Raw genomic sequence first — 24,784 nt, 5'->3', positions numbered from 1 at the left:
AATAGTGCACCACATGTCCCGGTCGTCCGCAGTGGAAACGTTTTGGTTGGTTATCCTGGGTCCTCCAGACATCAGTCTTCCTTGGTGCCCAAACAGGTTGCTCGTGCGGCAATGTAGGAGTGTAACTCTGCCTGTGTCTCGACTCTTTCACCATTTTAAAGGGAAGTGAAGGACTAGAGATTGGGTTCAATGTCTGTTCCACTTCCTCCCTTATGACCTCTTGAAGTTTCCGGGTTTTTTGCTCACCGTGTAGACCAAGTGCCTTCTGAACTTACTCCCTCACTATCTGACGAAGAACACTTGTGAAATCAGTCGCTTCCTTCATCATAGACATTGATATGACATTTGGAAACCGTTCAAACTTCTTACGTGCAATTCTTTTTTGATTCATTGTTTCTATATACTGGCACCATTTTATGAAGTCGTGTGCTGTCAAAACGTCCTTCAGGACTAGGGCTTGATAGATGTTTTCAGCAACACCCTTCCTGAGATGTGCAACCTTATCTTCCTCCTTCATTCTAGGATCCACCATTTTCCACAGCTCCAAGATGTCTTGAATGTAGGATGCTGTAGTTTCTCCTGGACGCTGTGCCCTGCACTTTATTTTATCATCAGACTTATACTTCTGTCATTGTGTGTCGCCAAAATACTTGAGCAGTTCCGCCTGGAATACTTCCCAGCTTGTCAACTTATCCTTGTTGTTCTCGTACCATTGCTTGGCGGTGCCCTCCAAGTAGAAAAATATGTTAGCCAAACATACAGTGTCATCCCATTTGTTAAATTTGGTTATATGCTCATATACCTTCATCCACTTGTTTGGATCTTGGCCATTGTCACCAGGGAACTTGGAAGGGTGTCTCATGTGGTGGCACACAGTTGCTGTCATCGTAATGTCCTCTTCTTCTTCTGTCTCTGGTAGATTGCGATCTGTTGAATATGACTCGAACTCGGATCTCTCACCACATAAATGGCGGCTCTGTCGTGGCCTGATGGGAGCCACTGTGTTGTTGATAATGTGCGCTATCACAAGTTCCAATACCTGGCGCCTCCACGAGAATAATGTCACATAGAAGAAGGTGTAATTGGCTGAATGACAAACACTAACTTCACTTAACAAAGGTTTACTCAGCACTTGCACATACAAGAGGATGGAGCAAACTGTCTCCCGCCAGAGCACAGACAGTATATATACAGCTGCAGAACATTCCAGTACAGTGATTCTTGACATTTATGGATAATTCTAGAATGTTCTCGAACTGAATGTAGAAATTAAAATTGTACAGTCCAGGTGAGTTTTGAACTCACGACTCTCCATGCTACAGTTTAGTATCATAAACACTACTCCACGGCGCTACTCAGATTCTTCTGTGACAATATATTTGTCACAATGTTGACACTAATACAGGAGCAGTGACACTGACACCATCTGCAACAGCATTATGTAATTATTGACTAATCAGTAGCCATCAATGTTCCATTACGGCCATGGCAGCAGCTTTTTTACTGATACTTGCTCACAGCGAAGGCTGTGGAGATAATCATTGAAAGCTCAAGGTTTTACAATGAACTGACACAGCAACAACTCCAAGAATGTTTATACGTTAGTTACACAAAAGCAACCTCTAATTGTGAAAAATGTACATAATTTACTGAAATGTTTGATACAGCAGTGAAAGCAGTAAATCTTCAAGCTTTATTTACAGATTTTCAGTGTAGCTACATTTTGTAACAAAACAAATTTTCCATCTGTAATCAGTTTTCTGCTAAATCCTTTGAAGCCGGTCTTGATATATTATGGCAATTGCTTGTGTTATCTGTTGTTGAATTTCATCATCATTTCCAAGAAGCAGAGAAAGAAACATATTATCTTTGGTTGGTTGGGGGAGTGTATCAAATGTGAGGTCATTGGTCTCATCGAATTATGAAAGGATGGGGAAGGAAGTCAGCTGTGCCCTTTCAAAGGATCCGTCTCAGCATTTTTCTGAAGCGATTTAGGGAAATGACAGAAAACCTAAATCAGTTGGCCAGACGTGGGTTTGAACTGTCGTCCTGACGAATGTGAGTCCAGAGTGCTAACCACTGCCGCATCTCACTCGATCACTCTGTCTTTAATGTAACCCCATGTACAGAAGTTCATTGGGTTAAATCAGGAGATTGTGGTGGCCAGAATATGGTTCCACTATGTCCAATCCAGGGACATTCCTTCAGAGGTACACGGCAACTAATTGATGATGATGTGGCATGCCATCTGGCTGGAAAATAAATTTTGTGCCCTTGCAATTGAGGCATTAGATAATCTTCAGGCATGTCTAGGTATGATAGATGAGTTACAGTTCACTCTGCAAAAAAGAAAGCACAGTAAATCTTCTTACAGCTTACCATGGAAAATATGTTTACCATAGGTGAGTCCCATACACATTTGATTTCATGATAAGGCTTCTGTTACCCCATATTTGAACATTATGCCAATTCACTGTACTGCAGGTTTGGAAGGATGGACTCATAACTGAACACAATTTTATTAAGAAAGTTATCTTCAATCTGCATTTCCTCAAACATTTGTACACAAAACTCAGCTCATTTTTCTTTGCCACTTTCTCTTAAAGCTTGCAACAGTTCTGGTTGGTAAGGTTTGAATGGATGAAAATCATTTCTATAATACTTTCCACACTGTAACACTGGGTGTATTTAATTCTAAGTGTGCTCATCTCTCTGATTTATGTGGACTATAAATGTAAGACTGCCAGACTTGTTCAGTTGCTGCTTCAGAGGCTGCTGGCCAACCCTGAGTCAGTGCTGTATGTGACACACAGCCAGTTTGGTGAAACAGTTGCATGAATTAATAGCAGTTGGTCTTTCAGGAGGCTTGCTGCTCTTATTCCTGAATTGTCTCTGAACTGTAGTAGCTGATTTGGGACTCATGAAACCCTAAACAACACTGCACACACTCAGGTCCATTGTATGATTCCATGATGACTCCTTGAAATAATTCATTCCACGAGTTTCACCTAATGAGAATGTTGGGAACTAACTGTGTTAGGTGGGAATAAAACTCGAAGATATACTGCATTCAGTGCTGAAACAAACATTTCTGTAAGATACTTATCTGTGTCACAATTAAAAGTTACTTTTGTTTAACTAATTTTTAAATACACCGTATTTCAAATAATACTGGGATTATTATATGGGCACAAATCTGTGGTATTCTGTTGGAAATCCCATCAGAACCAGATGAGCTTATATTTTCTAGAGGATGTTAAATTTTCTTAATTTCAGAAGGAGAAGTTGGAGATATGTTCACATGATTGAATTTTATGAGAGTTGCTTTTTCAACATACAGCTGGAATTGAAGTGTTTGCCCCTATACTTTCTACTGTTTTTGAAAAAAAAATTATTCTTAGAGATATTTGCTATGGAACCACGCGACCACTGCGGTCGCAGGTTCGAATCCTGCCTCGGGCATGGATGTGTGTGATGTCCTTAGGTTGGTTAGGTTTAAGTAGTTCTAAGTTCTAGGGGACTGATGAACTCAGAAGTAAAGTCCCATAGTGCTCAGAGCCATTTGAACCAATTGACTCATCATTTAGAGATCTTCCAGTCAGTTCACTAGCGACATCCTCTTCTTGGGCTGGCTGTCCTGTCTCCTGTTTCACTACATTCCATATAGCCCTAAGTTTGTTGTCAGAATTACTGATTCTGACATGTTTGTCGATTTTTAACAACTTTTCTTGGTAATTTGGAGTATTTTTTGTTGTGTGAAAGTACTACAGGATCTCGACTTGTTCTCGTCAATCGATACCTTTTCCTTTTCCAGTCACAAGATACTCTAAAACATCCAGTGATCCATGTTTTTTTTTACATAACTGTTTAATATAGTTTCTGATTATCTGTTTTGAAAAGCTATTTTCAAATAGTAATACGAATTTATCATAGATTAGATTAAATTTTGTGTTAACATTTGGTTCATTATAAATTTCATCCCATGTCATCTTTAGTACACTATTCTTAGAGACATTTATCCTGGAGACATTAATTATTCTGTCTACTGTAGGGCACTATGTTATTTATCCTGACTAACTGTGCATAATGATCAGAGATAGAATTTGTTGCTGGGTAAACCATTATTTTCCCTGTCAGAATCCATTATAAAATTGTCATTGAAGTCACCACAGTCAAATAACTTCTTGCTGCTGCCTGAAAGATACCATAGTAAGAAATCCATATTCCTCATAACAGTTCAAAATTTCCCAGTGGGGGTCTAGATACAGTTATAATTGAAAGTGAACTATTTTTCATTATTAATTCACAGCACACACTTCTGCATGCTGCTCACTACAAAATCTACTTGTTTCAACTTTTTCGAATGTGTGTCCTGTCTTAATATCTGTAACAACTCCTAATTACCCATATCAATTCTGCATGAGTAAGCTGCTAGAGTATAATCATTTATATGTAACTTACCTAAGCCTGTGGTTATTTGGTGCTCAGGTAGGCACAGGAATTCTGTCTTTTCTCAGCTCTCTAAATTTTCCTAACAGTTAAGAAGCTATTCTATGTTATTACTCAGTACTGTAACATTTTGATGAAATAAGCTGACTTTACTTGTCTGACCATTAGTATCATTTTGTGGGGCTCTTCTGGTATTTTGACTTCTTTCAAAACAGGGTGCATGAATCCCAATTCTAACCTAAAAAAGTATCTCTCTGATGCCAGCAACCACAAGGATCTTGCTTTTTGTGATGGTGCTCCCCCTCCTCCATATATTTTGTGCAAGAAACTCAGCAAACATATCTTTCCTTCTCCTATTGTGGAGTAGGCCATGTCTAGTACATCTACATCTCCCAACTGTAGCAACAGCACTGCATTCATATGAGATTTCGTTTCAGTTAGCAGGAGCCTTCTCAGCCCGTTATTCACATGGCTAACACCAGTGTTGATCCAGGGCCGGGTATGGTGCTGTAGGACCTCCTCAAAACATTTGTGCCTGTAGTTGCTACTCCTGTTTCACCCAGATCACCCCTAATGCTGTGCTTAAACTGTCTTTGGAAGGCTGTTCCCTGCTCCACCTGCTACAACAACCTGATTCTCTTTGCCAAAATATTTACATAAATTCCCTGTGTCTTTCGTCACCTGGTCAAGACTAGCAGTTGGAATGACAATACTTGCAACCTGGTGCCTTGTTCCTAATTTTTCCTATAACATCTGGCCTATACCTCTCTCATAGCTACTACCTAGCTGCAAGTTTCCTTTCTTCCTACTCTCTTTTAGTGCTGACTACATTGAGTTTCTTTGGTAGCAGTTTACTGCGCCCTCTGTCACCTAAAGCTGGATCAGGCTCTTCCCTCATACTTCAGATAGCAAGTCAGATTAATTTGATACTGTAAGCTCAGATGCAAATTAAGTTGAAGAGCTAACTTTAACGAGCTACCATGATCTTATGACCCTTTGGACCTATTGAGTTCAAATTCTTCGAGTTCTAATTCATCCTGAAGGGCACAAATCTTTGCCATCAGTTCAGCAGTTTTCTTGTCATTCGTGCTGAGCCTACAACTCAGAGGGAGAGCCTCATTCAGTTGTCCATTCAGTTCCCAACTATAGTCACCCAAATGAAATTCCAACCCACATTCTATACATACCACTCACTCTTTCGCTACCCTACAGCAACATTGATGCTTGTTGTTCACAACAACAGAACATTATGGATAGGCTACTAATGAAGGGTTGGCTGATATTCAACTCATATGTAGTTCACTGGTGCACCATGGCATGGTGTCAACTGTTCCAACAGCAGTGTCCACCACATCACAGTACTTCAAATCTGTACATAGGCATTTTGCGTTTTACATTTTGGTGATGGCATATGAGCTGCTGCTTCATGGTTGTGATGGTATTTTCATAGAAAAAAATGGGGGCTATTCTGTTACAAACCACTGAAGAACAAAAGTCTTTTATACCAATCTTGTCAGGAAATCTTCCTGAACAACCTCCTAAGTTTGGTCAGTGAGCCTCAATTTAAAGAACACTCTGATACCATACGTCTCAATAATATATCAAATAGACGTTGGGTGAAAACACTGAACACCAACTCCAAATATCACACAATGAAAAAAAAATTCTCATCATTTTGTTGAGAAATTGAAATACACATTACAAATTAATATCGCCATCTCATCTTGTCAGTGAACAGATGATGTTAGTCATTTCAGACTTTCAACAGAACTGTACCTACCTTCTTTCTATATTAAAATATAAAAATACAGTATTCACCTTAACAAGCTACACATTCGGGCACCAGTATACCATTAAGTACCACACTAAAAAAGAATAGCCAGTTAATTGCAGTAACCTATTTCGTGTAATCTTGCAGTTATCTTATTCTGTCAACAATGCTAATTTAGTACTCATCATCATAACATGAGGCTGATTCAAATGAAAACCTTTAAAGTGCTATAAAATTTTTAATTGAAGTAATGAAAGAAACTTGCATGTCTTTTTCGACTTAGTCTCCCTGACATTGAATGCACATATTTCAACGCTTCAGAAGTGCATAGATACCATGATGAAAGAATTCTCGTTGTGTGTGTAGCCAGTCATGTACCACAGTTTTCACTTCTTCATCACTTCTGAAATATCTGTCTTCCATTGCTTCTTTGAGTGCATTCAACAGATAAAAGTCACTAGGAGTGAGGTCTGGTTAATAAGAAGTGTGCATAAGACATTCAGATTTAATTTCCAGAATAGTCTCGACTGCATTATAGGCTGTATGTGGTTGGGCATTGTCATGATATAATAATACTCCTAAAGTCAAACGTTCTCAGCCACGCGTGATTAGCCGAGCAGTCTAAGGCGCTGCAGTCATGGATTGTGCAGCTGGTCCCGGTGGAGGTTCGAGTCCTCCCTCGGGCAATGGTGGGTGTGTTTGTCCTTAGGATAATTTAGGTTAAGTAGTGTGTAAGCTTAGGGACTGATGACCTTAGCAGTTAAGTCCAGTAAGATTTCACACATTTTTTTTTCTTCCAAACGTTCTCATCATTTACTGCTGACCGGAGGGCAGAGTAGATTCTTTGGCATGTCTGAATAAGTTACACTGGTTACCATTGCTCCCCTACCCATTTAATGCTCCACAATTACTTTGTTTGCGTTCCAGAAGAGAGTGAGCATGACTCTTCTGGCAGATGGTTGAGTGCGAAAGTTTTTTGGTGTTGGCAGTGAACTATGGCACCATTCCTTGCTAGACATTTTCGTTTGTGGTTGATGGAATTGGATCCAAGTCCCATCGTCTGTAACAATTTTTCCCAGGAATACATCACCTTTGACATGGAAGGTGCAATTGTCTTTCAACTTGGCAGTCAACTGACAGTGCACCTATCTTGCACACATATTACTGATGTGCAGTACATTGTGAACAATATTTTGCACTGAACCAATACTAATCTTCAATCATTTCATTCAGAATTATGCGTCTGTTCTCTTTTACAATCTCTTCCACTAACACAATGTTCTTGTCCGCCACAATGGAGTGAGCCTGGCCTCCTCTTGAGACATCCTCCACAGAAGTTACATCACTTGTAAACTTCCTACACCACTCGACACTTGCTGCAGTGATAAACTCAATCACTGAACTGTGCTGTCATTCTATGATGAATTTCGGTGGTAAGGTTTTTTTTTAAAATTACTGCTACCAGTCACGAACTTTTCAACTATTGTATGACTTACTTATTTAGCGTCATGTTTAGAGGGAATACTTCATTTTCAGGCTAAATGGCATTACAAAAACAACTTTGCAATAAGGTCATACTGATGTTACATAGTCTTTTTGTAAATGCTGTGGTCATCTTTGTTCTTCTGGCATGGCAGGCTCATTTTGATGCAGTGAGGTGTTTCCATTTCTGTGGCTTTCTTGGTCACTGTTCACAAATTTTCACTAACATAGCAGTAACTTGGAAACACAATCACAAACAGTTTTGTAGTGATTACAGAACTGTTTGTGATTATGTTTCCAAGTTACTGCACTTTTAGTGACAATTTGTGAACAGTGACCAAGAGAGCCATGGAAATGGAAACACCTCAGCACATCACAGCAAGACTGCCATGCCAGTAGAACAAAGATGACCTCACCATTTATGAAAAGACTATGTAACATCAGTCTGAAGTTATTATAAAGTTGTTTTTGTAATGCCATTTAGCCTGAAGATGAGGTATTCTCTCGAAACATGTTGCTAAATAAATAAGTAATACTATACTTGACAAATTTCGTGACTGGTAGCAGTATTTTTTTTTTTTTTAAAAAAAAAAAAAGCTTTACATAATTCTTGAGACAGTCATGGTCAAAAAATAGTCAAAATGGCTTTGAATTTTGGTTGGTTTTGACACCTCCACTAAATGCTGCTACCTGTCAGTCACCATCAGAACCTCAATGAGTACTACTGCTCACTACCAACTCCATCACACAACTTTTCAAAATTTTATAGTACTTTTAAGGTCTGCATTCGAATCACCCTTGTATCTATGTGTGTGTAGTTGTATGTCATTATTGTATATTATACAGTACACAGTAATTACAGAAATGCCACCAGCAAGTTGTTATAGCCATAATATTTGTGTGTGTGTGTGTGTGTGTGTGTGTGTGTGTGACACTCGGTATCTCACAAGTTCCAAAAAATGTTGAATCTTACTTATAATTTTGTAAAATACAACCTTCTTAACGAACAGCCAACAATGGCACAGGATTAAGTATGTAAGGAGCACAAAACTAACTCACTGTTGTCTCAGAAAGTTGTTTACATTGTTTTAGTTCATTGTTAAGTCTTGTTAAAGTATAGCAGTCCTTTTTTGACATTTTTGCTGTTCGGCACCACCATCTCAAGGATCTGCCCCTCCAACAAAAACCAGCCAGTGTCTCTTGCTTAGTGCAAGCTAAATAAAATTGTAAATTTGAACAACTATCTAATTATGAACCCATTGATTCAAAACTAATAATGGCTCTGATTGTTCTTAATAAACGACATTATTAAAATTACTAGTTACTGCTTTTATTTTTTGTAAGAAATCAGAAGTACTTCGAAGATGGATTTACTCTTATGGCTAAAGAAAATTTTGGTGATGAAACAGCCAAGGGTAAAAGGGAACTTTCAAATTAGTCTGACAGCACTTATGGTAACAGATCCAAAAGGTTTGTGTGCAGTCCCAGTTAGTGATGAATTAACTCTTGATTCTACCAGTAATTAGTGACCTTGGAGAATTTTTAGGTGACAGATTGATAAACTCAAATATTCTCTTATGGCACTGATGGCAGTACAGCTTTCTGGTTGAAGCTGAGTGAGTGTGCCTATTTTACCACTATAGTGAGATGTTCATGGCTCTGTTGCATAATCTTTCAATGATAATGTGTAAAGGAAAACAGTGTTTGTATTAGAGAAACTTTTAACAGCATTTGAATGAATAAATGTGTGCTTTCTGTTCAGTTACCTAGTCTTAATAGATTTAATATGAATGATGTTTTCAATAATGTAAAAAAGCCTAATGCATAATGTGTAACACATAAAATAATTAGCATATTATTTCAAATGTGACATCTAGAAACTGCAAAATAAACCAAAAGTATGACAATAAGCTTCTTCAACCAACATTTTAATCAGCAAAAGATAACATCTAAAAATGGCCATTGTATAAAATAAATTTCTCCTGCCAGTAAAATTAGGAGCAGCCATATTGAATAATCTTTAGATTTTGATCAGGTAAACCATGGTCTAGCGGTAGGATCTTTGACTACTAATCAAAATGTCTTTAGTCCAGGTTCGAACCTCATCACTTCTTAAATTTTGAATGAAAATGATCAACAATGGAGCCAGAGACTTCTGGTATAAGAACTCACCCTTGACCTGTCAATGGCCTTGTCAAAGAGGGGGGATGATGAGTGGGCAGAGGTTTAGGGCACTTGATTGCTTTTGGGGTGGGAAACTGCTTCTAAAAAGGCAGAAGAGTCAGTAATTATCTGAGGCATGAGGATGCAGAAGGCAATAAAAACTACTGCATCAAAGACACACAATGTATATCCACAGTACATGCCTGTAATTGAAAAAGTGTTGTTGTGATCACATCATTGGCAATAAATTTTGGACTAGTCCCCATGTAGATCTCTGGGAGGGGCTGCCAAGGGGGTGGTGACTGTGAGGAAAAGATTCAATAACCAATGAAAGGGTATTGTTCTGTGAGTTAGTTAGTGGAATGTTGGAAGTTTAAACATGGTAGGGATGATAGAAAATCTGAAAAGGGAAATGGGAAGATTCAGTCTAAATATAGTGGGGGTCAGTGAAGTGAAATAGAAAGAAAGCAAGGACTCCTGGTCAGATGAGTAGACAGCAGTAGAAAATGGTATAGTGGGAGTAAGATTGGCTATGAGTAGAAAGATAGTGAAGAGAGTTAGTTACTATGAACAGCCCACTGATAGGGGCATCCTCATCAGAATCAGCAGAAAACCAACACTGACAACTATAGTTCAGGTATAAATCCTGGTGTCACAAGCATAAGATGGAGAAATAGACAAAGCATATGAGGCTATTGAACAGGTAATTCAGTATGTTAAGGGAGATGAAAATCTAATAATCAAGGAGGACTGGAATGCAGGTGTAGGGGAAAAAGTAGAATAAAGGGTTACAGGCTTGGTAGTAGGAATAATAGAGGAGAAAAACTAATTTAATTCTGCTATAAATTTCAACTCATAATAACAAATAAATTGTTCAGGGTTCACAAGAAGAGGAGGTATACTTGGAAAAGGCCAAGAAATATGGGAAGAGTTCCAATAGTTTACATCATGGTCAGACAGAGATCCCAAGATCAGATATTGGATTGTAAGGCATACCCATGTGTGGACTCAGATCAAAATTTAGTAGTTACAAAGGTTATGTGTAAGTTTAAGAGACTAGTCAGGAAGAATCAATGTGCAAAGAAGTGGGATACGGAAGTATTGAGGAATACAGACAGAGTTTTGTGTGACTATAGGCTTTGTGATGATAATCGCTCAGTAGGTAGTTCAGCTGAATAATAATGGACATCTCTAAAAAGGGCAATCACAAGAGGTGGAAAGAAAACCATAGGTATCAGGAATGTAACTGCAAGAAATGTGAAGACATCAGAGGGGAAAAAAAGGTTCTCCCAAGGACTCACTTAGCACATAGAAAAACCATAGTAGGCTTTAGTGATCTTAAAAGCAACGTTAAGAGTGGAATGGTAATTCCACATGTAAATGCAGGGGGGAGAGCAGATAGGTGACAAGAGTACATTGAAGGCTTCTTTGAGGGGAAGATTTGTCTTATGATGCAATAGAAGAATAAACAGGGAAGAGATAGGGGAACCAGTATTAGAATCATAATTTAAAAGAGCTGTGGGAGACTTAGGCTCATGTAAGGCAGAATGGATCAATACCATTCCATCGGAATTTCCAAAGTTGTTGGGAGAAGTGTCAACAGAATGACTTTTCATGTTATTGTGTAGAATGTATGAGACCATCAGATTTTTGGGAAAACATCATCCATAAAATTACGAAGACAGCAAGAGCTGACAAGTGTGAGTAATATCACACAATCACCTTAACACTTAATGCATCCATGTTTCTGACAAGAATAATATACAGAAGAATGGAAAATAAAATTGAGAATCTGTTACATGAAGATCAGTTTGGCTTTAGGAAAGGCAAAAGCACCAATGCAGCTGTTCTAACAGTGCAGGTGATAATGAACACAAGACCAGAAGAAAAAGCAAGATACCATCATAGGATTTGTTGACAGAGAAAAAGTGTTCAACAATGCAAATGTAAAATGGTGCAATATGTTCCAAATTCTGAAGAAGATAGGGATAAGCCATAGGGAAAGTCACGTGGTATACAGTATGTACAAGAACCAAGAGGATAGAAAGACTGGAAGTTAAAGAACAAAGTGCTCAGATTAGAAAGAGTGTAAGTCAGGGATGTAGTCTATTACCCCTACCATTCAATCTGTGCATTGAAGAAACAGTCAGGGAAATAAATGGAAGGATCAAGAGTGAGATTAAAATTTGTGATGTAATGATATCAGCGATAAGATTTTCTGATGACATTGGTATCCTCAGTGAAAGTGAAAAAGAGGTGTTGAATGCAATGAACAGCATGATGTGTGCAGAATGTGAATTGAGAGTAAATAGAAGAAGCACTAAAGTAACAATAAGTAGCAGAAATTAGCACAGCGAGAAAGTTAGCATTGGAATTGGGGATCACAAAGTAGACGAAGTTATGCAATTTCGTTCGCTCTCTGGGTATCAAAATAACAATGATGGGCAGGGCAAGGAGGACATAAAATGAAGGCTAGGAGTGGCAAAATGGGCATTCCTTGCAAAGAGAAGTCTACTAAATCAAACATAGACCATAATTTTACAAAGAAATTTCTGAGAATGCACGTTTAGAGCACAGCATTGTATGGTAGTGAAATGTTGACTGTGGGAAGATCAGAACAGAAGATAACTCAAATATTTGAGCTGTAATGCTACAGAAGAATATTGAAAATTTGTGGACTGATGTGGAAGGAATGACTTGGTTCTCCTTGAGTTGGCAAGGAAAGGAATGTATGAAAAACACCAATGAGGAGAATGAGTAGAACCATAGAATATCAGTTAAGACATCAGGGAATAACTTTCCATGGTACTAGAGGAAGATTTAGTGGCTAAAAAACTTAGAGGAAGACAGAGATTGGAGTACATCCAACAAAAAATTGAGGATATAAGTTGCAATTGCTACTCTGAGATAAGAAGGCTGGCACAGGAGAGGAATTCATGGTGAGCCACATCAAACCAATCAGAAGATCAATGACCCAAAAAAAAAAAAAAAAAAAAAAAAAAACTTTAGCTGTGGATGTACATAGTATCCCATGTTTAGATCATGAACAAAATTACAGAACAATAAGTATGAATGAACACTTTGGTAATCATACCCTTCCAAACAGCACTGGATTCCATGTCAGCTAAATCTGTACTAACAGCTCTTGCAAAAAAAAAGCCATTGATTCAACCTATGTTAGTTTATTGTGAAAGAGGTGTGCAGTCCCATACTTACATTACACTTTATCATAGTCATGAGAGAATGCTATTGCAAGAGTAGTCAGACAATGAGATTACATATTACCAACACTGTTCTCAGATATCTGGAAAAAAGTTTTTGCATCCCCAAATAGGTTAAAAAATTGAATGCTTTCACTCACATGGAGTGATCTCATACGGTAAGGACTCATCCTATGTACACAGAAATGGTTTGCCAACAAACAAACACACAATGTGAGGCAAGACCTAATAAAGTAAAATAGATATTTCCAATCTTTCTTTTGGATCTGTCTGTTGGACCAGCACTAAGTTAGAATAAAATATTTCTGTTCTTCCAAGAGTTAGTTCAAAATTATCGTATTCTGAACAGCGAGTTTACTTATTAGTATTTTGTGTACTTCCTTTGTTGTTGTTCTGGTCTTCAGTCCCAAGACTGGTTTGATGCAGCTCTCCATGCTACTCTATCCTGTGCAAGTTTCTTCATCTCCCAGTACCTACTGCAACCTACATCCTCCTGAATCTGCTTAGTGTATTCATCTCTTGGTCTCCCTCTACGATTTTTACCTTCCACACTGCGCTGCAATACTGATTTGGTGATCCATTGATGCCTCAGAACATGTCCTACAAACCGATCCCTTCTTCTAGTCAAGTTGTGCCACAAACTCCTCTTCTCCCCAATCCTATTCATTACCTCCTCATTAGTTATGTGATCTACCCACCTAATCTTCAGCATTCTTCTGTAGCTCCACATTTCGATAGCTTCTATTCTCTTCTTGTCCAAACTGTTTATCGTCCATGTTTCACTTCCATACAAATACTTTCAGAAACGACTTCCTGACACTTAAATCTGTACTCAATGTTAACAAACTCCTCTTCTTCAGAAACACTTTCCTTGCCATTGCCAGTCTACATTTTATATCCTCTCTACTTCGACCATCATCAGTTATTTTGCTCCCCAAATAGCAAAACTCCTTTACTACTTTACATATCTCATTTCCTAATCTAATTCCCTCAGCATCACCCAACTTAATTCAACTTCATTCCGTTATCCATGTTTTGATTTTGTTGATGTTCATCTTATACCCTCCTTTGAAGACACTGTCCATTCTGTTCAACTGCTCTTCCAAGTCCTTTGCTGTCTCTGACTGAATTACAATGTCATCGGCGAACCTCAAAGTTTTTCTTTCTTCCCCATGGTTTTTAATACCTAGTTCGAATTTTTCTTTTGTTTCCTTTACTGCTTGCTCAATATACAGATTGAATAACATTGGGGAGAGGCTACAACCCTGTCTCACTCTCTTCCCAACCACTGCTTCCGTTTCATGCCTCTCGACTCTTATAACTGGCATCTGGTTACTGTACAAATTGCAAATAGCCTTTCGCTCCCTGTTTTTTACCCCTGCCACCTTTAGAATTTGAAAGAGAGTATTCCAGTCAACATTGTCAAAAGCTTTCTCTAAGTCTAAAAATGCTAGGAACATAGGTTTGCCTTTCCTTAATCTTTCTTCTAAGGTGAGTCATAAGGTCAGTATTGCCTCACATGTTCCAATATTTCTGTGGAATCCAAACTGATCTTCCCCGAGGTCGGCTTCTACCAGTTTTTCCATTTGTCTGTAAAGAATTTGCGTTAGTATTTTGCAGCTGTGGCTTATTAAACTGATAGTTCGGTAATTTTTGCATCCGTCAACATCTGCTTTCTTTGGGATTGGAATTATTTAATTCTTCTTGAAGTCTGATGGTATTTTGCCAGTCTCATACATCTTGCTCACCAGATGGTAGAGTTTTGTCAGGACTGGCTCTCCCAAGGCTGTCAGTAGATCTAATGGAATGTTGTCTCAGCCCGGGGCCTTGTTTTGACTCAGGTCTTTCAGTGCTCTGTCAAACTCTTCACGCAGTATCATATCTCCCATTTCATCTTCATGTACATCCTCTTCAATTTCCATAATACTGTCCTCAGGTACATCACCCTTGTATAGACCCTCTATATACTCCTTCCACCTTTCTGCTTTCTCTTCTTTGCTTAGAACTATGTTTCCATCTGAACTCTTGATATTCATGCAGGTGGTTCTCTTTTCTCCAAAGGTCTCTTTAATTTTCCTGTAGGCTGTATCTATCTTACCCTTAGTGAGATAAGCCTCTACATCCTTACATTTGTCCTCTAGCCATCCCTGCTTAGCCATTTTGCACTTCCTGTCGATCTCATTTTTGAGACGTTTGTGTTCCTTTTTGCCTGCTTCATTTATTGCATTTTTATGTTTTCTCCTTTCATCAATAAAATTCAACATTTCTTCTGTTACCCAAGGATTTCTACTAGCCCTCATCCTTTTACCTACTTGATCCTCTGCTGCCTTCACTACTTCATCCCTCAAAGCTACCCATTCTTCTTCTACTGTATCTCTTTCCCCCATTCCTATTAATTTTTCTATTATACTCTCCCTGAATCTCTGTACAAACTCTGGTTCTTGCAGTTTATTCAGGTCCCATCTCCTTAAATTCCCACCTTTTTGGAGTTTCTTCAGTTTTAATCTACAGTCCATAACCAATAGATTGTGGTCAGAGTCCACATCTGTACCTGGAAATGTCTTACAATTTAAAAAATGGTTCCTAAATCTCTATCTTACCATTATATAATCTATCTGAAACCTGTCAGTATCTCCAAGCTTCTTCCATGTATACAACCTTCTTTTGTGATTCTTGAACCAGGTGTTAGCTATGATTAAGTTATGCTCTGTGCAAAATTCTACCAGACGGCTTCCTCTTTCATTTCTTTCCCCCAATCCATAATCGCCTACTACGTTTCCTTCTCTTCCTTTTCCTACTACTGAATTTCAGTCACCCATGACTATTAAATTTTCATCTCCCTTCACTATTTGAATAATTTCTCTTATCTTGTCGTACATATCTTCAATTTCTTCGTCATCTGCAGAGCTAGTTGGCATATAAACTTGTAGTACTGTAGTAGGCATGGGCTTCATGTCTATCTTGGCCACATTAATTCGTTCACTATGCTGTTTGTAGTAGCTTACGTGCGCTCCTATTTTTTTTTATTCATTATTAAACCTACTCCATTACCCCTATTTGCCTTTGTATTTATAACCCTGTATTCATCTGATCAAAAGTCTCGGTTCTCCTGCCACCGAACTTCACTAATTCCCACTATATCTAACTTTAACCTATCTATTTCCCTTTCTAAATTTTTTAACCTACTTCCTTATAATGTAACATTTCAGAAATATTAAGGCATGTGTGTGTGTATGGGGCTGGGGGTGGGAGGAATATTCCTACAGTAGAATAAAAGGTCTATTACATTTCCTAGAATTCTACTCTACAGGGTTAGTAGCCAGTTTTGGTTTATTCGATGTAATTCAGTGATAAGTCTGACTTCCTGCCCCTAGGACTGTCCAGCAGCGATGTAGGCATGAACTGCCATCTCCCAAATTCCCCATTTATTTTTATTTAGGCCCCCAGCTCCTAGTCTGGCAGGCAAACTTCACCTTCTCCACAGTGCAAACCTTTTCTGAATTCCATAATTGCAGAATATAGTATGAGCTTCCTTCAATTATTTCTTATCATTTCAATGTGGCTTCCCATCTGATCCTCAAAACCCATCCCTCCCCCATTCTTGACACAGGCCACCTCCACACCAGGTGCAGTCTTTACAGCATTCTTATGCCAGACCTCTTGTAAATGATGAATAATGAGAGAGTGTAACCTACAATTTATTGTCAATTTAGACTTGTCAGTGAAGCATTACTTTTAATATGAAAACTGTTCAAACACAGGGTTTCTCAACAGACGAAAAAGAGATGAATACTGAGAACAACTTGAGTCAGTAAAATGTAGAAATGAATTTGAAAATAGACTAGTGCTGAAGAGACAGTTATTACTCTAATGAAAATTAGATGTAAGGGGGAGTGTATGTGTATACTTGAAGAATGTAATTCATGAAAATGTCTCGTTAAAGTTTTGGTTCGGCAGGACAAGTCAAATGGCTGTGGCTGCTGCTACTACTGCTGCTGCGGCTGGTGATGTTCATGAATTACCTCATAGCTACATCTACACACACACTAACCAATTATTAAGCTATGGATGGTCAGAGGTCAACTGGAAAGCACAGAGTTTCAGTTTTTCTGAACTTCTAGGATTTCTTGCTCAGTGCTCATATTATCTGTATCATTTGAATTGTATGTTTTCACAAACTTTTATGACTTCCTATTCTATACTGTGCCTTTGAAATGCCTCGTTCATGGATTATTGCTTGTTGTATATAATGGTTGTATTTAGTATAATATAACCTTTAAAGTACATTTTGGCTGTGGGTCTAATGCAGAAACAGTGATTATAATGATGTAGCAATCAAAACACTAGTATTAAAAATGAACATGTCAAATTTACTTCAATTGGAAAAAATGTCAGTTTATTATTAAGTGCATGCCATCCTTCAGTGGTTTCACATTGACGCATATAATTTTTATTAATTATGTAGCATTTGCACCAGATATACAAAGTAAGAAAGTAGCTTTCAAAATGGAACATATGAATCTGTTGAACCATATCAATATTTTTTTGGCTGTAATTGAACATTATCCTAATATTTTGGATACAGTTGTGGCTGCAGAATCATGTGTATGTCTTTATTGATTGTGCTTCTGGCAAGTGAATGGATATAAATCAAATTTTAAATAATTTTTTTACTTCCAGTCAGCTAAGCAACAATAAGGTTGAAAGTTAGTTCCTGGGAGATTAAAGCTGTGTACTGGTCTTGGACTGTAATCTTGAAACATACATCAAGGAGTTTCAGAACAGTGGATACACTGCTGCAGAGTGAAAGATTCATTCTGGAAACCATGTGGTTGTCTGGTACTCCTGTACTCCTTGCTAAATTGCCATATGTGATGCTTGAACTCATTCGAAGAATTGCTGACCATGAAATGAAATATATCTCCAGGAATATGCGAATGCACATCTCACATCCAGTGAGACTACATTTTTCTCTGGATCCATTCAGACAGTTTTCTGTTTCTCACTCAACTGCTTTTCTGGTGTGTACCTGGATGTTATGTGTGTGCTGCAGCCTTTTCAGTATACATTGTAAGTTATTTTTCCTGTGTATTACCAGTGTGGAATATCAGTTGTATCTGAATAGTAGTGCTTTGTTTGTATTTCTTTTACTTTTCTAATTATTTGAATTTGTCTAATATTTCAGGAGCCAGCCTCAAAAAGACGTGCACCACACAGCCAATGGTAAGGTTTTCATTATTCATTGAATTATTTTTAAAAAGTACTTATTCTTATTAGCTCATTGGAAAACTGCATGCAACATATTGCTGATTAATTTCCCGTGTTTTTGCATCAATAGGCAGTAATTATGTAAGATAATGTGATCCAAAATACATTTCTATGTGAATTTGGTTATTTCTTTGCACCAGGGAAGAATGTCATAGTTTTATACTTTTACCTATTCTGCAAATCAGCAGTAAAACAAAACTGATAAAATAACAAAGTGACAAGGTCCATCCTCAGTACAAAATAGGAATATTTTTAGTATGGAACACCAATAAAATTAAACTTATTCAAACTTATAAAGTTTTCATTGCTGCAGTTATTCTTCCTTTCAAGTTGTGAGCAGCATTTTATAGAATTCAGTGGCCAAAGTTTTTATTGTAACAGATTTATGAAACTCTCAATCAGTTAATAAGCACAATAAAAAAAACTTTAACAATTTGTACAGATATTTCAGAGTAAGGCTTAATTCACTACTTTCAGTTACAGAAAGTAAATAAAGTGGACTCTTAATTTGAAACTGAGTGCAGTGTCAACAGACATCAATATCTTCCATTTATAATTTGTCGTACAAAATTAAACATTTTTGAAAACATTTGAATTTTAGTGCAAAATATCATATCCAAATTAAATCCTACATGAGGAGATGTATGGTAATATGTACCATTCCAGACGGATTTGAGAAAGAGTTCTGTATAAGAAACTCACACTCTTCTTTTTCTCGTTATTCATATGTGCCTAATCTTTCTGTGTTTCATTTAAAAGGCTCATATCTATTATTTCGTAACTTCATACTGATGGGTATAATGATAAGTGTTGGAAATCAATTGAATCTTTACATCTAAATTTACATTTACCAGAATACTTGTATACCTTGTCATGATGCCTGTAATTTTGTTTTTTGTAGTCAAGTGAAAATGAAGGGAAAAGATGATGCTTCTTAGCTACAAGTATGATAACATTTCAGAACTTTCTGATACCTGAAACACTAATATAAATTCTTTCACAAGAATCACGTTTTCATGAGAGTGTTTATGTAGAACAGAAGTACTTCTTGTAGAAATTTTGGGTCATGTAGTGCTCAGATTTTGTATCTCCACTTTCAGTAATTATAGCAGTATTAATTTCTACATTCTGCAATGTATTTAAGCCCCAGTTGCTATATGCTTGCTACCTAGCACAAGTTTCTCTCATCTGCTTTTTCAGTCAAAGAGCAGATTCCAAACATATTATCAACCTCTGGAAAACGTGTTCTGTTGGAGCACAAAAAAAGGCAAATGTGTTCCTCTTTAAAAGACTCTGAGAGAGAAGTGGGGAACCAGCTTCCAACACCTTACTCGCAAAACATTTTTATATGTGAGCATATTTGTGCTCTTTTAACACAGAATGTTCAAAATTCTTTTACCGAGTCTCTCATTGTAGTTAAGCCATCACACACAGCATCACCCCACTCACTCTCAATATCTATAAATGTCTCTCTTCTGCTGTCTCCTTAATCTCCCATTGATTTGCAGTATATCCCTGTGCTACTATCTCCTCTCTCACTCTCTCTCATGTTGTCTTTCTTTCCTAGTCTTTTGATTTAAATTCGATTTCAAAATTAATTTACATGTTAAATTCATCTGCAGTAAAACCCTTCTTGTCTGCCCTCGGCTGGTCTGCCAGTCTGGTTGATCCACCATCTTGTGCCGAACTTGCGCAACTCATGATGGTGACTCACTACACATCACACCATTGTTGTTTACTGTATTGTTGTTTACAGGTAACTGTTATTCTCACTTGTCTGTGTTAGTGCTCCATCACCTCTTGTAGTGTTTGTGGTGTTGTCCATGTTTCTTTGCACAGTACTGCACTGAGAAGTTTTTAGTGTTCTGTTCATTGCAGTATTGTATGTACCTGTTTTACATTGTGTATATGTGTATGTACTAACTTCCTTTGCTATCTGTCTTTTCCTCTACTTTTGTGGTCATACATCTGTCTCTTCTACATGTGTAAATCCCATGTCTAATCTCTTTCCCTAATTGAGCCATTCTGCCTTCTATTTGAGATTTGAAATCAGACACATCGTATCACATTTTTGAAAATGTTATTCATTTGCTCTTCTAAATTTGTGAATTCGTTATTTATTTGTGAATATTGCTCAAATACTGTTTGTTGAATCCCTCTAATATCATAATTTCGTTTATGAAAGGCATTTTTGCTGAGTAATTTGGCATCACTTATTGTATTTGTACTAACTTGTAGCCAGTATATGTTATGATTTGTGCATGCTTTCATAATCAAATTTCTACTAAAGATGTAGCTTGTCAAATAACACAAAGCATTGTATTACACATTGCTATACACAATGCAATGTAATTAACCCATCAGATAGCCTTATGCAAATTATTCTGGTTGCTACATCTGCTTAGGACACTGTCACACCATGCAGCGTTGGGTGCTGCCACGCAGCATTGTGGTGTGTAGTCATAGAACTTGGTAACATTGCCACCTGTAGGTGAGGTACTTGCTGGCAGTGGTGGCATACAGATGTACCCAAAGTTACTAAATCATCTTAATCAAAATAAATTTTGACATCATAGTGAAAAACTGCTTTGTTGGAATTAAATGTCCATTTTTAGCAACCATTGAATGAAATTTAGGTATTTCATATCAAATAATTACCCTGATGTATTGTAATTACCATGTAATATTGTGAGGGCTTGCCTACTTTTCTTGACATACCAGGTAACCACTTATTTATAGACATTATCAAGCTCAAATCACTCATATTTTGTGATAATTAAATTGCATTCAGTGAAAATACACTCGAAATTCTTTCTAAATAACAACACTATTTACTATTTGATGTGATGATGATGGCACAAAATAATAATTTAGTGCTATACAGATGTCATTACTGCTGTCTGGTAATGCCTTACCTTTAGCACATTTGTTCCTAATTAATTTTGCTCATTCTTAGTTCAAGTCTTTGTAGAATACAGGTCTGATTACAAAGTGCAAGGTCAAATGCTGAACATTTATTATCTGCAGAGTAACTCGTTAACAGTATTTTATTGGGCTGTACAGTATGGTAGCTTTGTACATCCTCTCTATGCAGACTGTCTCATATCTTGGGCCGTACATCAAAGCCGTATTGATTATTGTTTGGAAGTCCAAATGATGGCACTTCAGTAGAAGGGACTCCACGGTATGATTCATGGCACTGCAGACGACAAGGAAATAATGATAATGATGGATGCATATAGACTTCCTAAACAATGGCACAGAAGTTCCTTAAACATAAAAAATGTGACAAACTGAAACCAGAATCATTCTACTATTTTGACTAATAAACTCGAACTTACTTTTTGATGAATCCTAACTTTAATTGGTCATGCTTGCTCAATTATAAAAGCTGTTGGTAGTACTAATGCCTACCAACTCTTATTTATTTCATAAAGTGTCCTTTTATCCTCACAACTACATATTTGTGATGATTCCACTTGGTTTAGTAGAATTATATTATCAACAGCCATAGGCAGCTCTACAAAGATGCCTGTGATGCACACAGGAATCCAGTAAAACATCAAATCTATGATATCACTGCAGCTGGAAAAAGATCCTGCAACAATTGGACCAACAACAACTGAAGAGAATTGCTCAACATGACCGAAATGCGACCCTTCTGTAAATTGCTGCAGATTTCAATGCTGGGCTATCAATAAGTGTCAGTGTGTGAACCATTCAACGAATCATCATCAATATGGGCTTTTGGAGCTGAAGGCCCACTTGTGAACCCTTGATTACTGCATGACACAAAGCATTACAAGTCATCTGGATGCATCGACACTGACATTGGACTGTTGATGAATGGAAAGTCTTGTTTCAAATTGTATCTATCAGATAGATGTGTACAGGTATGGAGACAACCTCATGAATCCACAGACCCTGCATCTCAGCAGGGCATTGTTCAAGCTGGTGGAGGCTCTGTAATGGTGTGGGGAGCGATCAGTTGGATTGACATGGGACCTTTAACATGTCTAGATATGGTTCTGGCAGATCACACATATGTAAGGATCCTGTCTGATCACTTGCATCCATTCACATCCATTGTGCATTCTGACACACTTGGGCAATTCCAGCAGGACGTTGCAACACCCCACATGTCCAGAATTGCTACAGAGTGGTTTCAGGAACAGTCCTCTGAGTTTAGACATTTCTGCTGGCCACCAAACTCCCCAGACATGAACATTATTGATCATATCTGGGATCCCTTGCAACATGCTGTTCAGAAGAGATCTCCACCCCCTCGTACTCTTAAGATTTGTGGACAGCCCTGCAGGATTCATGGTGTCAGTTCCCTCCAGCACTCCTTCAGACATTAGTCGAGTTCATGCCTTATGTTGCAACACTTGTGTGTGCTTGCAGTGGTCCAGGATGATATTTGGCACTACAGTTTATTTCATTTGCAGTACCTTTCTTTGGGAGTGGCATCAGTCTTGCATATTTTAATTATTGGCAAAAGTTTTCAGATGCAACTCAGTCATTTAATATCTTTGTAAAGAATTCTAGTATGCTCTCTGCACTTTGATTTAGTCCACAGGTTTGTACTTCATCTAGGCCTGCTGACTTTTTATTTTTTAGTTTTTGTACAGTTTTGTATGCAGTTAATGATCTCATGCTGTATGTCTGCTAATGGCATTGTAATTAGTACTTAATTATTTACAGATACTACTACTGTTTTTTGTTACTGTCCAAACAACTTCATTTGTCACTGTCTAAGCTCTTGCTGTTACACAAAGGTGCCTAGCCAAGTGTAGCAATGCTTAAATCTTCTTCAGTTTAACTTCAGTCACTGGTATGATCACTACTTTAGCCTTCATTATTTCATTTATCTTTTTTAGTTCTCCTTGTTGTTTGTTTACATTCTATGTCTAAATCAAATGTACATATTTTGGCTTTGTTATTTTCCATCACCCTACAAGATTCATCCCAGCATGGACCCCTTACGGATCTAGTGGGTGTTTTCTAGTTTGTTGTTGTTTGGCTGATCATTTTGTGCTCTTGGCCATCACTTCTCATATCTTTAATTGTCTGAATCGGTCTCACACTCTGTCCTGCCTGCACATGTCATATTTCTGCATTGATTCCTATGTCCATCACCCCTGGGCTGGTGTCCATTACATTGATTATTTTCTGTTTCTGGCAGTAAATCTTGTATTTGTCATCATTGTTCTCCTTCTTGATTACCCTTCCTGGCAGTCTACCATTGTGAATCCTAGACACATTTTTCCACCCACTGAATTATGATTTCTGTTAAGTGGCCATACAGTTCATGTGAGAGGCACAGTAAATCTTGGCATACTGTCTTTTTTGCATCATGTGGTACCACTGAGCAGTAGTTCATTTTGAGTTCCTTTTTCTATATCTTATTGTATGATTTGTCGTACCCTTAGTATTTGGTCCATTAGGATAGAATTTAGGCTGTTATCCACTTTACTTTTCAACCTATATTTGTTCAAGATTATAATTTCAAACTCTGTGAATTTCAAAGATTCTTTTTCCAACTGGGTTCTCCATTTGTAGAATTCTTCATCAATCAGTGACATAATCAATGTTTGTGTTTTCATTCCTTGTTTATGGAAGCAATCCATTTTCATTCCTTACAAGAGAAATGAGGAGCAGTTTCTGTCCTGTGCAGAATTTATTGAATTTTCAACATTGTATGGATCCTAACAATTTTCTCAGAATTTTTTTCTACACATTCCTTGATATTCTGTTATATGCATTGTGTGATCTGATTTGTGCTGTCCACTCTCTCTTCTGCTCCAATCAAGTGCTGCACTCCAATATCTTTTTACATATTCAGTTTTGCTTGTGATCATAATATGCCAGCCTAATTTTTAACATAATTGTGTGGTTCTTTCCTTGTTCCTCTTGAATTTGGTTTCTTGATTTCTTAAAAGGCTTTAGTTCTTTCATTTTTTTCTTTATTTCTGGCACATAGTTTATTTTGATATTGAACTGTATCTCAAGACATCCAACATTTTATCTTGAATGGCTTTTAGTTCCATATGGCTAACTTTTCCTGAAATTTTTATCTCTAAACTGTATGTTGAACATTGTATGTTCTACTTTGTCCTTCATGAATTTATGTAGGGTTTCTACAGAAACCTTTGCAATCATTTCAAGCAGGCTTAGTACACTTTCTTGTTTGATATTTTTGCAACCTTATAATCTTTGTTTTTCAGTCAGTTTGCTTTTACAATGCTCCTTTCTGCCTCTCTGATTAAGAGATGAATATTGTCACTGTTCTAATTCCCATGGAGCTATGCTGTAAAACTAATTCTATACTAGATTAGAGATACTAAATTTCTTTACCAGGATCACTGATAAGAACCTTAATTTTTGATAATCACTTTTGGTAATGATTTAATTGCTATATAATTGCTTC

At 37.5% G+C, this 24,784-nt stretch overlaps 1 protein-coding gene across 5 annotated transcripts in view; it reads left to right on the top strand.

Annotated features, from left to right (window-relative positions):
* LOC126427296 (zinc finger protein ZFP2-like) overlaps positions 1 to 24,784 on the top strand; it is a 276,401-nt gene that overhangs the window by 108,243 nt on the left and 143,374 nt on the right. For all 5 annotated transcript variants that reach the window (XM_050089596.1, XM_050089594.1, XM_050089592.1 and 2 more), the window contains one exon: positions 18,272 to 18,309. In XM_050089596.1, the coding sequence (XP_049945553.1) occupies positions 18,272 to 18,309 (38 nt within the window). The remainder of the gene's footprint in view (positions 1 to 18,271; positions 18,310 to 24,784) is intronic.

This window comes from Schistocerca serialis, chromosome 11 (assembly GCF_023864345.2).
Source record: "Schistocerca serialis cubense isolate TAMUIC-IGC-003099 chromosome 11, iqSchSeri2.2, whole genome shotgun sequence".
Taxonomy (NCBI): Eukaryota; Metazoa; Arthropoda; class Insecta; order Orthoptera; family Acrididae; genus Schistocerca; species Schistocerca serialis.
The sequence above is the reverse complement of the archived record's forward strand: the minus strand, read 5'-3'. Positions and strand labels throughout refer to the sequence as shown.